Source organism: Suncus etruscus, chromosome 2 (genome assembly GCF_024139225.1).
Source record: "Suncus etruscus isolate mSunEtr1 chromosome 2, mSunEtr1.pri.cur, whole genome shotgun sequence".
NCBI classification, from domain to species: Eukaryota; Metazoa; Chordata; class Mammalia; order Eulipotyphla; family Soricidae; genus Suncus; species Suncus etruscus.
Window position 1 is genome coordinate 69,956,097 of NC_064849.1, and position 16,453 is coordinate 69,972,549.

The 16,453-nt window shown below is 34.5% G+C and overlaps 1 protein-coding gene across 1 annotated transcript; it reads left to right on the plus strand.

Annotated features, from left to right (window-relative positions):
- Positions 1–3,980: 3,980 nt before the first annotated feature.
- On the plus strand, positions 3,981–4,907 carry LOC126001409 (olfactory receptor 4N5-like). The gene has a single exon (XM_049768670.1). It carries the CDS (start codon positions 3,981–3,983, stop codon positions 4,905–4,907), a length of 927 nt encoding a protein of 308 aa, XP_049624627.1.
- The last annotated feature ends 11,546 nt before the right edge of the window (positions 4,908–16,453 follow it).

Here is a 16,453-nt window from a genome sequence, read left to right on the forward strand (position 1 = left end):
TTATTATTTTCATGTATTGAGCTTAGTGAAATTCTATGCTTCTTTGCCATCTAATTTTCAGTGCTCCATTGAGCTGTCAGTATTGTGGAATTTGAAGGTATTGCACCATTCATGATCTGTAAAATGGTATGATTCTTAGCCCACTCCTTTCCCTGGTAAGTTCCAGAGTTTCCAGCCCAAAGATTTTCATAGGTACATCTTCTCAATGAAACCTGTGAGTTTCATTGGCTTGATGACTCTTCTGATATTAGTTGTGATGCTGGGCTGTTTATATGATTTAATGGGGTATGGCTGTTGGGACATCTGGAAGCATGGTGGTAGTGTAGGTGAGGATGCCTGTCCCCATTCAGAGCAGGCCCAAGACTTTATAGCCTGAGGACCCTATGTATAATAGTTTCAACTTTAAAATAAAAATTATCTTTTAAGTGAGATAAAAATACATTAATTTTTATTTTGCCACCTTAAACTACAGTAATTTTCAATTTTTCTTTTGTTTCATAACATTTAGCAAAAAGAAGTTTTAACAGAGCTTTGAGAAAATAATTTAAAAAATTGAAAGCATCAAATACTCAAATCATTATAAGGTTGATTTAGGAGGACATGTCTTTGATTTTCATTTTTTCTTTTATATTTGAATGTTCTTTGATATTAATTTTTCTTATATTGTAAAGAATAATTTTTGTGAAAATGTTTTTTTATTTATTACCAGAAAAATGCTAAATAAATTTTGACCACCTACTTGGCCACATTATGTCCTTACTTGACATATCAATCCTATAGATTTTATTACATTTCTCTTTGAATTGAAAATTAAGTACCTTTTTGGTTTCTAACACTCAGGTTTAATAACCATTCTTGCCATCATTTCATTCTCTGCCATTGATGGAATGTTGATTTTAGTAACAACACAATGAAGTGACACAATACGTTAACTCATCTGTGTTCGAGAACTTGTGCTTAATTTCTAGTACAAGTTCTCTGATTATATCTTGTTGAAAATCTAATAATTCCCATTGATAGTTGTAGCCTTGTTAGCCTTCAAATTCCCAAAGTACTTTTTGCATTGCGTCATAAATTGGCCATGTGTCTCATGTCTCAATATAGATGAGGTCCTGTGTGAGAAGAGATATTTGATAACAGGCAGAAAAAAAAATCAGCAATTGTTTCTTTAGTGAAGTCTGTTATGTGAAGTTGGTACTGAATTGCTATCGAGGTAAATGTTTTTTGACATTTCACAGGTATTTGTAAAGAACAGAAAGAAAAATGGAAATAGATATTATTATTATTTATGTGGGACATCTGGTATTTTAGAATGCAGTGGACACAGACTATAGTGGAAATTACTACATGAGCTTGGATTTAAGTCAAAAAATGGAAACCTTAATCTGTTCTCAATAGGATAGCTTCAGTTCCTCCTCCTTCTTATGTTTATTTTTTTGAAAAGTTTAAAGCTTTTATTAAGTATCAATAATTTTAAAGATGTTACTTGGTCTTAAACTTACACAAACCTGGATGATGTTAGATGATGAGTACTATTAAACCTGTAATAAGAGAACAGAAAATCATGATCAGGAACTAAAAAGGCACAAAAAAAGAGCTTGTCACCCTCAACCTTTGAGTTGTTTAAAGATTTTTTTTCTAAAATACCTTGTTGGAAGTAAAAAATGTGAAAAGCTATTTCATAATGTGCGATTTTTTGATATTTTAAAATAAATTTTATATGAAATAGAAATGATAAAATTAAGTTCATTAAATACTAAAAAAAGGAAGCAAAAGTATTGAATGAAAATAAAATGAAAAATGTAGGAGAAAAACATCAACGTAGATGGTGTCATTTGTAAATCTTTTGCTTTAATTTTGGTTCTAATTGTTCTAATTAATTAATTTTGGTTCAAAATTAGTCAATTTCCTTCTATTTAGAAAATTATACTGATGTCTGATAAAATTCATAAAGAAATGCAGGACAGGGCATTCCATAGACCCCATGATAGACCAGCAAACAACAGAAACAGAAGATGAGTGACTTCAAGACTGAGGTGTAGGCAATTACTAAAATTAGATAAATAATCTAAGAAAATTAGAAAAAGTAGATAAATAATCATAGAATATATTTAAGTGCAAATATGCATTTATGCAATATATTTTAATTGAGAATTGTGACTATGCATGGACATTTAATAATATAATCATACTTTTGAATACAATAATGATGTACCTTGATGTTTTGAGCACACATAAGTGTTCATATTTCTATTAGTATTTTTATTTTTTACTTTTTGCTTTTCTTTTTCTAATTTCTCATGTCTTTATTCTGCATTTTCTCTGAATTAGAATCAGTAGACATTTTTTCCTTTTTCTCTACATTGTATATTTAAAAATAAATGTACTGTGTAACTAAAAGCTTGGGCAATACTGTTTTTATCTGTTACTGTTTTTTATCTGTTACTGTTTTATCCACACCAATATTTTGTTGTAGTTCAAGAATCTTCAATATTTACATGTTTTCCTCTCAATAACAGTACTTTTTGAGCATAAATACACAACATATTTATTTAATTTTATCATGATATTACATAAATGTAAATTCAAAAAATTTAATGAAATATGATACCAATTGTTATTATTTTGATATCAATGACTTAGTATGTATATCAGGAATCATATAATAATTGCCTCAGATATTAATGTAAGAATGAAAAGAAGTTTTAAAATTTAAATCAGGTTGAGGCAAATAAGTGGAAATAAAAATTTTATTAAGTATAAATAAAAGAATATTTCAAGTAAAAATATCAAAATTGTAGGTCAACGTTTTGAAGGAGGTGTTGGACATATTTTATGATGTTAAAAGCTTCATTATTCTGTTCTCCAGGATTACTCGTAGTTGTGCCCAGGAACCATATGCATTGCTGATTATAGAACAAGCTCTGTTGACTCTGTGACTGTGTGTAAGGCAAATATCTTCTTAACTTTCTCAGGCTTCGGTCAAATATTTTTTAAACTTTTTTAATATTACTTTTATTTAATCACCTTAATTACAAACATGATTGTAGTTGGGTTTTAGTTATAGAAAGAATACCTCCTTTCACCAGTGCAACATTCCTTTCACCAGGGTCCCCAATCTCCCTCCTCCACTCTCACCTGTATTTGAAACAGGCATTCTACTTCTCTCATTAACATTGTCACCATAGTTGTATGTATAGTTATTTCTCTAAATGCACTCACCACTCTTTGTAGTGAGCTCCGGTCAAAATTCTTAAGGTATAAACTATGTGCATCAATTCTCTACAGTTTAATAGTTTATATTATTTTTCAATAAAATTTGTTTAACAGAATCTTTTGAAGTTAATAATTCAGACAGAATATTTCTGTCATCTAAAAAGCTTCTCATTCTGTCTGGTGGTCAATGCTCACTTTATCACTTATTAAAAGAACAACTTAAAAACAGTGACCAATTTTTTTCCATTTAGAAAATTATACTGATGTCTGATAAAAGTCATAAAAAAATTTAGGACAGGGCATTTCATAGCCCCCCACGATAGACCAGCAAACAACAGAAACAGAAGACGAGTGACTTCAAGACTGAGGTGTAGGCATTAGTCAAAGTAGATAATAATCATAGAAAATTAGAAAAAGTAGATAAATAACCATAGAAAATACTTATTTGGTTGTGGAAAAATGATGATGTAGATAGATGTGCTATGGGGCCGGGTAGGTGGCGCTGGAGGTAAGGTGTCTGCCTTGCAAGCGCTAGCCAAGGAAGGACCTCGGTTCGATCCCCCGGCGTCCCATATGGTCCCCCCAAGCCAGGGGCGATTTCTGAGCACATAGCCAGGAGTAACCCCTGAGCATCAAACGGGTGTGGCCCAAAAACCAAAAAAAAAAAAAAAAGATAGATGTGCTATATACTCATTTATTTAAATAAATAAATAAATAAATAAATAAATAAATGCTGTATTCTCTGATGCACTGCAGGCACGGAGATGGACAAAAAGAACAGCACTATTATAACAGAATTCATTCTACTTGGTCTGACCCAGTCTCAAAATATCCAGTTACTAGTTTTTGTGCTGATTTTAATTTTCTACCTCATTATCCTCCCTGGAAACTTGCTCATCATCCTCACTATCAAATTAGACCCTGGCCTCTCAGCACCCCTCTACTTCTTTCTGGGGAACTTGGCCTTCCTGGATGCATCCTACTCTTTTATTGTAGCTCCTAGGATGCTAATGGATTTTTTTTCTGTGAAGAAGGTAATCTCCTACAGAAATTGCATTACTCAGCTCTTCTTCTTGCATTTTCTTGGAGGAGGAGAAGTGCTGCTCCTCGTGGTGATGGCCTTTGATCGCTACATTGCCATATGTCGACCTTTGTACTATTCAACCGTCATGAACCCTAGAGTCTGTTATGCCTTGGTGTTTGGACTGTGGCTTGGAGGCTTTATACACTCCATTATCCAAGTGGCACTCATCCTCCGTTTGCCCTTTTGTGGCCCAAATGAATTGGATAATTTTTTCTGTGATGTGCCTCAGGTTATCAAATTGGCCTGCACAGATACCTTTGCAGTGGAGCTCCTGATGGTTTGCAATAGTGGCCTTCTCATTCTTCTTTGCTTTCTGGGACTTCTAGCCTCCTATGCAGTCATTCTCTGCCATATACATAGGTCTGCTTCTGAAGGGAAGAGCAAGGCCGTGTCCACATGCACCACTCATATCATTGTTATACTTCTTATGTTTGGACCTGCCATCTTCATTTATACTCGTCCATTCCGTGCCTTACCAGCTGACAAGGTGGTTTCTTTTTTCCACACAGTAATCTTTCCACTGATGAATCCAGTGATTTATACCCTTCGCAACCAGGAAGTGAAAGCTTCTATGAAGAAATTGTTAATGCGACATGTGTTCTGCTGAATAGTTTTTATACTGAATCAAGGAAGGGAATTTCTAGTTGCAAGTCCATCATACTTTTAACAAATATTGTTTTTCATTGAATGCCACTTATTTCATGTACTATGTGAAGAATGGAAGAAATCATACCTAGGTTGAGAAAAACTTGGTATATGTAATGTATCTGAAGGGAATATCAGAGTGATTGGAATATAATGAGTATATTAGCAGTTAAGTTTCATGATAGTTTGGGTCATTATATAGGTCATTGTATAAGTCATTTATGACTTATTTTGAAATAAGGCCTTTTGATCTAAGTGCAGTAAGTATTTAACTTCAAATTGTGGTTAATCTTCAACTATTTTGAAGTTTAGAAAATCTCAAGATCCTGGGCAATAGACAAGTTTTATATGAAGAAAGGGAAAAAGAACTGAACTTTTGCTAACATAGGATTCAGAAATAGTAGACTCTAAGAACTCTCCAAAAACAAAAATCAGATATTTTATTTTTAAAAGTTTCTCTCTGTTTTCTCACTGTTACCTAATATATTTGAAATTTTCTAAGAAAAATGATATAATGTGGGGTGGGTCAGAAACAAAAAGTTTGATAGAATTTTCACATTCTTAACCATTGCTATAGTAATATTGCTTCAAAATTGATGTTCACAGAAATGAATCATAAGAGAACCAAAATTATCTAAATTACATATAAATCCCCACCTAGCTCAAAATGTTGACATTAAAGATATCTTGGTAACAGCTTGCAAATGTTAGAGTGAAAGTAAACAAACTAAATTCAACTCAAATATACTTCCAATTCTACTTGGTTTTAAAATATCAAGAAAAGTAAAAATGAAGTGTTATTCTCCCTATACCAGATTTTCAATAGATTCTGCCAGGAATTAAAAATTTGTACACTGTACCAAGAAAATAAAATACAAGCATATCAGTTGAAATATCTGATGTTATTATTAGACAAGGTCTTTAGAGCAATACTATTAAATATATAAAGTTTGAAGATATCCTGAAATAAGAAAAAACAGTGGTTTGGCTACTGCAAGTAAATTATTAATGTTCATGAAAAATGTTTATTAGAGATAAACAACTTGAAGGACAGAGCAAAAGATTGAATCTATTGCATAATGTCAGTGCTTTTGGAGCAATGTATATCTTTAACTATAATTGTAATTGAAATTACTGAAGAAAAAAGACTGGGAAAATAACTGCCAAATAACCCACATATTTTATAAAACATTCACCCATATAGTAAATAAGCTCAGCAAAAATTTCATCTGTTTAAATACACATAACACTATGATATCACTGTTGTTAATCAAATATGAAAAGAAAAACCTTATAAAGCATCCAGCAGAAAAGAGACCATTTACAAAGTGATAATGAACACAGTGCTTAACTTTTATTCAGAATAATGTCATGACATTATATGGAAGTTGTGAAAGAAAAGAACCAAATCATATTCAAATTGTGATTTTTAATAATATTTTTACATGCACAAACCTTTTATTTTAGATATAAAATTATATGAGATATAAATTATTTTATCTTGCTAGTTAAATATATTCAAGATGTCAAAAACATTTATATCTTTTAATTTATGTTTTACACATCTATAATATTAATAGTATACTTGAAACATTGAGTTACATAACATTAAAATTAAATTGCTTATCAAGTATATTTATTACATGTGTTTATTAATGTGTAGAACATAATTTATAACCACGATTTCTGATGTACTTATAATCCTTTTAAGGAGAAACAAAGAATATACTTAACAATAACTATTTTGTTCTTATAAATGTTCATGTGTATTAATAGAGATGAAGAACAGAGATATTAATCTATTTTTAGTCCTATAATTTTTTAATTCTTTTTTATCCTGGCTTTTTATGTCCTTTGTAATAATAGATATCAGATTTTTTATTTTTTATAAACTCATTCTGGAATGTTTTTAAATATTTATGTATCACATTTATGAAACCTCTTCAAAATGACGTCAATGACCAGTCCTAAGTCAGTAGTTTCTCCAACTCTTGTTTTTGTTTATTTTTCAAGAGTAATTACATTATTATGTTTTTATTTTTTGTTATTTTTATCATTTATATCTACACTTGACTGTAAAATTCCAAAGATAAGGAATACCATTTGTTTCCTCTGCACTGTTTGATGAGCACTTACAATACAAGGTGCTTGCAGTGATTGTTTGAGTCGCAATTTTAAGTAATGTCAGAAAAACAAACAAACAAACAAACAAAAAGATTTTGCAGCAGTATACATAAACAGTATCTTATCAATATTTTAAGAAATTAAGGACCCCATTTACAGGTAAAGAAACAGCCCTGGATAAGTGCTATTTTATAAAACCAAAGAATCTATGGAGATTGAAGTCAGCTGTAGATACTTTTCATTGATTAATCTTTTTGTTCAGGATAATGGGTAAATTTTGGGGTACATACTTCTTTACTTAGTAAATTAGCTATACTATTATCTCAAGTCGAGGCTGGAACTCTTAAAAACGATCTGTTATTGTTTGCTTTATACATTTCTCTTAAGTTCTAAGACTAATATAATTCAATGTTCTCAAATGAATCAAATAGCCTCCAAAACTGAGAATGAATTTTGGTTTAGATATTTATGTAAATTGCACAAAGTGAACAAAACCCTATATTATATCTTTGGTTTTGTTTAAAGTAATTTTATTCCTTTTTTGATTCAAGGCTTCCATTGTAAGAAATACCTGGAATATTTTTGTAATTTTTAATATGACACTAATTTCAATCAGCTCTCTTGATTTTTATATTTTATATATTGATATATTTTTTTAAAATTTTTTATTTTATTTAAACACCTTGATTACATACATGATTGTGTTTGGGTTTCAGTCATGTAAAGAACACCACCCATCACCAGTGCAACATTCCCATCACCAATGTCCCAAGTCTCCCTCCTCCCCACCCAACCCCCACCTGTACTCTAAACAGGCTCTCCATTTATCTCATACATTCTCATTATTAGGACAGTTCAAAATGTAGTTATTTCTCTAACTAAACTCATCACTCTTTGTAGTGAGCTTCCTGAGGTGAGCTGGAACTTCCAGCTCTTTTCTCTTTTGTGTCTGAAAATTATTATTGCAAGAATGTCTTTCATTTTTCTTAAAACCCATAGACGAGTGAGACCATTCTGCATTTTTCTCTCTCTCTCTGACTTATTTCACTCAGCAAATAGATTCCGTGTACATCCCTGTATAGGAAAATTTCATGACTTCATCTCTTCTGACAGCTGCATAATATTCCATTGTGTATATGTACCACAGTTTCTTTAGCCATTCATCTGTTGAAGGGCATCTGGGCTGTTTCCATAGTCTTGCTATGGTAAATAGTGCTTCAAAGAATATAGGTGTAAGGAAGGGGTTTTTGTATTGTATTTTTGTGTTCCTAGGGTATATTCCTAGGAGTGGTATAGATGGATTGTATGGGAGCTCAATTTCCAATTTTTGGAGGAATCTCCATATCGCTTTCCATAAAGGTTGAACTAGACGGCATTCCCACCAGAAGTAGATAAGAGTTCCTTTCTCTCCACATCCCAGCCAACACTGCTTGTTCTCATTCTTTGTGATGTGTGTCATTCTCTGTGGTGTGAGGTGGTACCTCATAGTTGTTTTGATTTGCATCTCCCTGATGATTAGTGATGTGGAGCATTTTTTCATGTGTCTTTTGGCCATTTGTATTTCTTCTTTGTCAAAGTGTCTGTTCATTTCTTCTCCCCATTTTTTGATGGGGTTAGATGTTTTTTTCTTGTAAAGTTCTGTCAGTGCCTTGTATATTTTGGAGATTAGCCCCTTATCTGATGGGTATTGGGTAAATAGTTTCTCCCACTCAGTGGGTGGCTCTTGTATCCTGGGCACTATTTCCTTTGAGGTGCAGAAGCTTCTCAGCTTAATATATTCCCATCTGTTAATCTCTGCTTTCACTTGCTTGGAGAGTGCAGTTTCCTCCTTGAAGATGCCTGTAGTCTCAATGTCCTGGAGTGTTTTGCCTATATGTTGTTCTTTATATCTTATGGTTTTGGGTCTGATATCAAGGTCTTTAATCCATTTGGATTTTATCTTCATACATGATGTTAGCTGGGGGTCTATGTTCAATTTATTGCAAGTGGCTAGCCAGTTGTGCCAACACCACTTGTTGAAGAGGCTTTCCCTGCTCCACTTAGGATTTCCTGCTCCTTTATCAAAAATTAGGTGATTTTATGTCTGGGGAACATTTTCAGAGTATTCAAGCCTATTCCACTGATCTGAGGGCCTTTCCTTATTCCAATACCATGCTGCTTTGATAACTATTGCTTTGTAGTAAAGTTTAAAGTTGGGGAAAGTAATTCCTCCATATTCTTTTTTCCCAATGATTGTTTTAGTTATTCGAGGGTGTTTATTGTTCCAAATGAATTTCAAAAGTGCCTGATCCACTTCTTTGAAGAATGTCATGGGTATCTTTAGAGGGATAGCATTAAATCTGTATAATGCCTTTGGGTGTATTGCCATTTTGATTATGTTAATCCTGCCAATCCATGAGCACGGTATATGTTTCCATTTCCGTATGTCCTCTCTTATTTCTTGGAGCAGAGTTTTATAGTTTTCTTTGTATAGGTCCTTCACATTTTCAGTCAAGTTGATTCCAAGATATTTGTGCTTGTGTGGCACTATTGTGAATGGGGTTGTTTTCTTAATGTCCATTTCTTCCTATTTCTTAATATTGGTGTATAGAAAGGCCATTGATTTTTGTGTGTTAATTTTGTAGCCTGCCACCTTTCTATATGAGTCTATTGTTTCTAGAAGCTTTTTGGTCGAGTCTTTAGAATTTTCTAAGTAAAGTATCATGTGCAAACAGTGAGAACTTGACTTCTTCCTTTTCTATCTGGATTTCCTTGATATATTTTTCTTGCCTAATCGCTATAGCAAATAATTCAAGTGCTATGTTGAATAGGAGTGGTGAGAGAGGACAGCCTTGTCTTGTGCCAGAATTTAGAGGGAAGGCTTTTAGTTTTTCTCCATTGAGAATAATATTTGCCACTGGCTTGTGGTAGATGGCCTTAACTATATTGAGAAAGGGTCCTTCCATTCCCATCTTGCTGAGAATTTTGATCAAGAATGGGTGTTGCACCTTATCAAATGCTTTCTCTGCATCTATTGATATGATCATGTGCTTTTTATTATTCTTGTTGTTGATGTTGTGTATGATGTTGAAAGATTTATGGATGTTAAACCATCCTTGCATTCCTGGGATGAAACCTACTTGATCATAGTGGATAATCTTCTTAATGAGGCACTGAATCCTATTTGCCAGGATTTTGTTGAGGATCTTTGCATCTGCATTCATCAGCGATATTGGTCTATAATTTTCTTTTTTCATAACATCTTTGTCTGGTTTTGTTATCAAGGTGATGTTGGCTTCATAAAAGCTATTTGGAAGTGTTTCCGTTTGTTCAATTTCATGAAAGATTCTTGCCAGGATTGGTAGTAGTTCACTGGAAAGTTTGAAAGAATTCATTAGTGAATCCATCTGGGCCTGGCTTTTGTTTTTGGGCAAACATTTGATTACCGTTTTAATTTCATTAGTGGTGATGGGGGTTTTTAGATGTGCTACATCCTCTTCCTTCAACCGTGGAAGATTATGAGTCCAAGAATTTATCCATTTCTTCCATGTTCTCATTTTTAGTGGCGTAGAGTTTCTCAAAGTAGTTTATGATTCCCCTTTGAATCTCTGTCATATCAGTAGTTATCTCTCCTTTTTCATTCCTAATATGAGTTATCGAGTTTTTATCTCTTTCTTTGTTAGGTTTGCCAGTGGTCTATCTATCTTGTTTATTTTTTGAAAGAACCAACTTCTGCTTTCGTTGATCTTTCGGATTGATTTTTGGGTTTCCACTTCATTGATTTCTGCTTTCAGCTTTGTTATTTCCTTCTGTCTCCCTATTTTTGGGTCCTTTTGTTTAGCACATTCTAGTTCTATTAGCTGTGTCATTAAGCTACTCAGGTAAGCTCCTTCTTCCTTCCTGATGTGTACTTGCAAAGCTATAAATTTTCCTCTCAGTACTGCTTTTGCTGTGTCCCATAAGTTCTGGTAGTTTGTGTCTTTATTATCATTTGTTTCCAGGAACCTTTTGATTTCCTCCTTGATTTCATCTCGGACCCACTGGTTATTGAGTATGAGGCTGTTTAACTTCCAGGTGTTAAAGTTTTTCTTCTGAGTCCCTTTGGAATTCACAAATAATTTCAGAGCCTTGTGGTTAGCGAAGGTAGTCTGCAAAATTTCTATTCTCTTGATATTATGGAGGTATGTTTTATGTGGCAGCATGTAGTCTATCCTGGAGAATGTCCTATGTACATTGGAGAAGAATGTGTATCCAGGTTTCTGGGGATGGAGTGTCCTATATATATCCACTAGGCCTCTTTCTTCCATTTCTCTCCTCAGGTCTAGTATATTCTTGTTGGGTTTCAGTCTGGTTGACCTATCCAGTGTTGACAAAGCCGTGTTGAGGTCCCCCACAATTATTGTGTTGTTATTGATATTATTTTTCAGATTTGTCAACAGTTGTATTAAATATTTTGTTGGCCCCTCATTCGGTGCATATATGTTTAGGAGAGTTATTTCTTCCTGCTCTACATTCTCCTTGATTAATATACATTGTCCATCTTTGTCCCTTATACCTTTCTGAGTATAAAGTTTGCATTATCTGGTATTAGTATGGCCACTCCATCTTTTCTATGGGTGTTGTTTGCTCGGATAATTTTTCTCCAGCCTTTTATTTTGAGTCTATGTTTGTTCTGACTATTCAGGTGCGTTTCTTGTAGGCAGCAGAAGGTTGGATTGAGTTTTTTGATTCATTTAGCCACTTTGTGTCTCTTGACTGGTGCATTTAGTCCATTGACATTGAGAGAAAGAATTGTCCTGGGATTTAATGCCATCTTTATATCAAAATTTGGTGTGTCTTTGGTTAGTCTTGTCTTAAATTAGGTTTTTCCGTTTTTCTCTTAAGACTGGTTTTGAGTCTGTAAAGTTTCTGAGCTGTTTTTTGTCTGTGAAGCCATGTATTCTTCTGTCAAACCGGAAAGTGCGTTTTGCTGGGTACAGTATTTTAGGTGAAGCATTCATTTCATTCAGTCTTGTCACAATATCCCACCACTGCTTTCTGGCATTGAGTGTTTCTGGTGACAGGTCTTGTCACAATATCCCACCACTGCTTTCTGGCATTGAGTGTTTCTGGTGACAGGTCTGCTGTAAATCTCAAGGATGCTTGCTTGAACGTAATTTCCCCTTTTGATCTTGCTGTTTTCAGAATTCTGTCTCTATCTGTGGGATTTGTCATTGTGACTAGGATGTGTCTTGGGGTGGTTTTTCTGGGGTCTCTTTTGGTTGGCACTCTTCGGGCAATCAGGATTTGATCACATATATTCTTTAGCTCTGGAAGTTTCTCTTTAATGATGTTCTTGACCCTTGATTCTTCCTGGAAATTTTCTTCCTGGGTCTCTGGGACTCCAATGATTCTTAAGTTGTTTCTGTTGATCTTATCATAGACTTCTATTTTCATCTGTTCCCATTCTATGACTAATTTTTCCATTGTCTGCTTATTTGCTTTAAGTTTTTTTTCCAATCTCTCCTGCTGTATGGAATTGTTATGTATCTCATCTTCCACAGTACCAAGTCTATTCTCAGCTTCTGATACCCTATCCCAGAGCTTATCCATTTTGTCATTCACTTCGTTTACTGACTTTTTCAGGCCTGTTAGTTGACATATTATTTCCGTTTGGAATTTTGTGATTTCTGTCTTCATATTTTCTTGGTTCTTATTAGTTTTCTGTTCAACTCGATCCATGGTTTCTTTGAGTTTGTTGAGGATCTTCCATATTGCTAGTCTAAAGACCTTATCTGAGAGGTTGATTAGTTGGTTGTTCATTATCTGGTCATCAGAATTGTCATCTTCATTCTCTATGTCTGATGCTGGCCTGCGTTGTTTCCCCATTGTCACACTGTATTGTGGGTTTTTCTACGTGTTGTGGTGGTATTCATTGGCTATATGATGCAGGCAGCACACTCCTCTGGCTCCGCCCTTTCTGGATGGGCCGACTTGCCTTTAAGGGAGGGAAGTCCTCCGTGGATGAAGCCTCACACAGGGTCAAATTTTAGGCCCGAGCACGCAGCAGAGAAGACAGTCTGGAGAGAAATGCTTGCTTCTTTGATCCAGCACAGTTCTTAGTGTGATTTTTTTTCTTGTTGTGATGGTGTTCTTTTCTTAAAAAGAGCATACTGCTGCATAGCGAGGTGGAGCCAAAGTGCTCTGCTGGAGCCTCTTTTCTGCCCACTCCCAAGAGTTTCGCGCAAGAGGACAGTAGACAGACACACAAAGGTAGCACTCATAGTTTTTCACAGTTGGGCCCCACTGGGCAGGCGTAGTTTCATGGATTTTCCCAGCCTGATGTCACAAACAGGGGACCCGACTTCTGCAAAGCCTAGCCGGTTTTCATGTTATGGAGTCCCGCCCTGGAATTGGCCTCTGGGAGAGCGAGTTTTCTGGAGACTCTTTTTGGCCCACTCCCAAGAGGTTCACACAAGAGGACAGTAGACATACACACACAGGCAGCACTCACAGGTTTTCACATTCGGGCCCCAATTTAGTTATTTTACATAAAAACTCTGCTTCTACATTAAATTGACCTAAAGTAAGACCAATGTTTTCTATGTCTTAATTTTGACTATTAGTTCCTCCTTCTGCATCTAATCTTTTTCTTTAAAATTTATTTAAAGAAAATACCTCATATAGTTGACACAATTTATCATAATACATTTGTTTCAGGAAGAACAAAGGCAGAGTTATTAAAAGAATAGAAAGAAAAACTAAAGAGATGGAAGAGAAAGAAAAAAAGTTCAGTATCAAGTACATTTTTGAAAAGTATTCAATCACCGATGAACTCAATAAAAACCTTTATTATGACCATAAATTGTGGGAAAGTATCACATTTTTGAAAGTCTCTGATAGTAAAAATTTAGCTTATTCTCTATGTATACATATATTTCTTTTTACTTAGGTCTCTGCTAATCTTTAATTTTTCTGTTTTACTATTGTTCTATAATTCAATCTTCACTTGTTCCTATTTTTTGGTCACAACTGGTGATGTTCAGGGGTTTACTCCTAGCTATGCACTCAGAAACGCTCCTGGATTGGGGAACCATGTGAGATACCAGGGGATAGAACCGTAGTCCATCCTAGGCTAGGGTGTGCAAGGCCTTTCAGCTAGTGCCACTGCTCCTTCCCTAGTACCTATTTTTTAATCTTCTTTTACTATGTTTGATCTGAAAATAGTTTAGCTGAATATATATATATACATATATATATATATTTGACTACATAATCTTTATTTCACAAAAATATGAGATTTTCATTTAAATTGTAAAATGACTAACAAATTCATACTTCCCTTTCAAACAAAATAACTAAAACAACGCTATAATAAAATTTAGCTACATTTTATTTCTTAGTTATTTTTTATTTTAATGTTAAAAACAAATATTTCTTTATTCTTGAGCAGAGCATAAATAGTAAAACAGCAAATACTGAGGTTATGATGTAACTTTTCATGTAAGTTTTGGGAGAACTCTGGAGAAGATAATTTTGGAGAGAGCTATGCTGTTTACAAGAAATAAGAAGAATGGACAACAAACAGAAGACATTTAGACTATTCTGACTATTCTGCTGATTCTTCTACTTTGAAATTCAATGAATTTCCTTCCTTCCTCCCTCCCTACCTCCCTCACTCCCTCCCTCCCTCCCTCCCTCCCTTCCTTCCTTCCTTCCTTCCTTCCTTCCTTCCTTCCTTCCTTCCTTCCTTCCTTCCTTCCTTCCTTTCTTCCTTCCTTCCTTCCTTCCTTCCTTCCTTCCTTCCATCCTTCCTCCTTCCCCCTTCCTCCTTCCTCCCTTCCTCCTTTTCTTCCTCCCTTCCTTCCACTGCGCTCAGGAGTTACTCTTGGCTCTGAGCTCAGAAATCACTCCTGGAAGGCTTGGGGTACCATGTGGGATGCCAGGAATTAAGACCAGGTCCCTCCCATGTCAGCCACGTGCAAGACAAATGCCCTACAGCTGTGCTATCTCTCCAGCCCTAGACAAAATTTCTATTCTATTATAATTTAGTAAAATTATTAGTAACATTTGGAGAGTTCACATCTGTTATTAAGACCAAGGAGCATGTAAACTACTGATAATTTATTTTTCTTATAAAGGACAAATAAAGAGAAGATCCAGAAAGTTTATGGTGTCTAATCTTCATATTATTTCCCTTATTGCTATGACAGTTCCCTTATCAGAATAAAAAAACAACATAAAAGCTTCAAAGAAAAAATTTATATTTTTCAAAATATTAGTTTCAATATTTTAAATTCCATATTCAGTATTGAGTTTCTTTGCCTATGATTCCAATATTTTTCTAGAATAAATTTACCTAAACATATGACTTTTACAGAGAGGAACTAGTAAAACTGAGGAAAGCTTAATATATAAATGGCTTGTTGGTTGGCATTTTATAATCAAAGGTTTTTTTCCATCCCATAATTTTTATTTCAATTAGTTATTCAGATTTTGAAGCTATTAACATCAAGGCCTACTCTAAGACATTGACAAACTTGTGATAATGTAATAATCATTACATAATTAATTATTAATAATAAGTAATTAACAAGTAATAACTTATTACTTAGCTGCTTCTTAAAATTTAAGCATGTTACAGTTAATTTAAATATGTTTAAATGAGTTATCACTATCATTATGTTTTTGTTTTGAGGCTATAACTGATGGATATAGGGGTTACTCCTGGCTCTGAGCTCAGAAATTACACCTGGCAGACTCAAGAAATTGTAGGGAATACCAGGGATTGATCCCGGGTCAGTTGTGTGCAAGGCAAAAATCCTATCTTTTGTATCAGGCCCCATTATCAAAATCTTATTTGATCTTATATCATCAATGCTGATAGTCAACTCATTATTCTAACTGATAAAAATGCAGTTTTCTAAAAGTTAAATATTTTTTCCAGTCATATAGTTATCCTATTTCTGAGTCAGGACAGGACACTATAATCAACAGAGGAAGTTTTTGTTTGTTTTTTTTTTTTTTTTTTTTTTTTTACAAGGGAGAGCGTGAATGCTTCCATCCTCCTTCCATACTCCAGGTGGGAGGTGCATGAGGAGGAAGGTGAGCAAATATCTGGTTTCCGGTTTTCCCTTTGATTCTGGAGGCCAGCTCTTCCCAGGCATGGGGTTTGGGGAGTCCCCATGCCAGAGGCCTTCTCCCTAGCCTGAGGAGTGCTGGGATGCTTGGCAAGCCCCCATCCATTTCTTTCTTTTTCCCCATGAACTCCAAGCCTTCCCTGGGTGCTGGTCTAGTTGAGCTCTATAGGGGTCATCAGACTTTTCTCCTACCTCTCCCTACAGTAATGGGAATGCGCTTTGGGAGGAGAGTGGGTTGTTCTAGCACTGGTTTATGTTGGGACAGTCACTGGAAATTTTTCTCCTT

What these genes read in the sequence shown, in the direction of transcription:
- LOC126001409 (XM_049768670.1), top strand. Translation starts at nt 3,981, where the DNA reads ATGGACAAAAAGAACAGCACTATTATAACAGAATTCATTCTACTTGGT.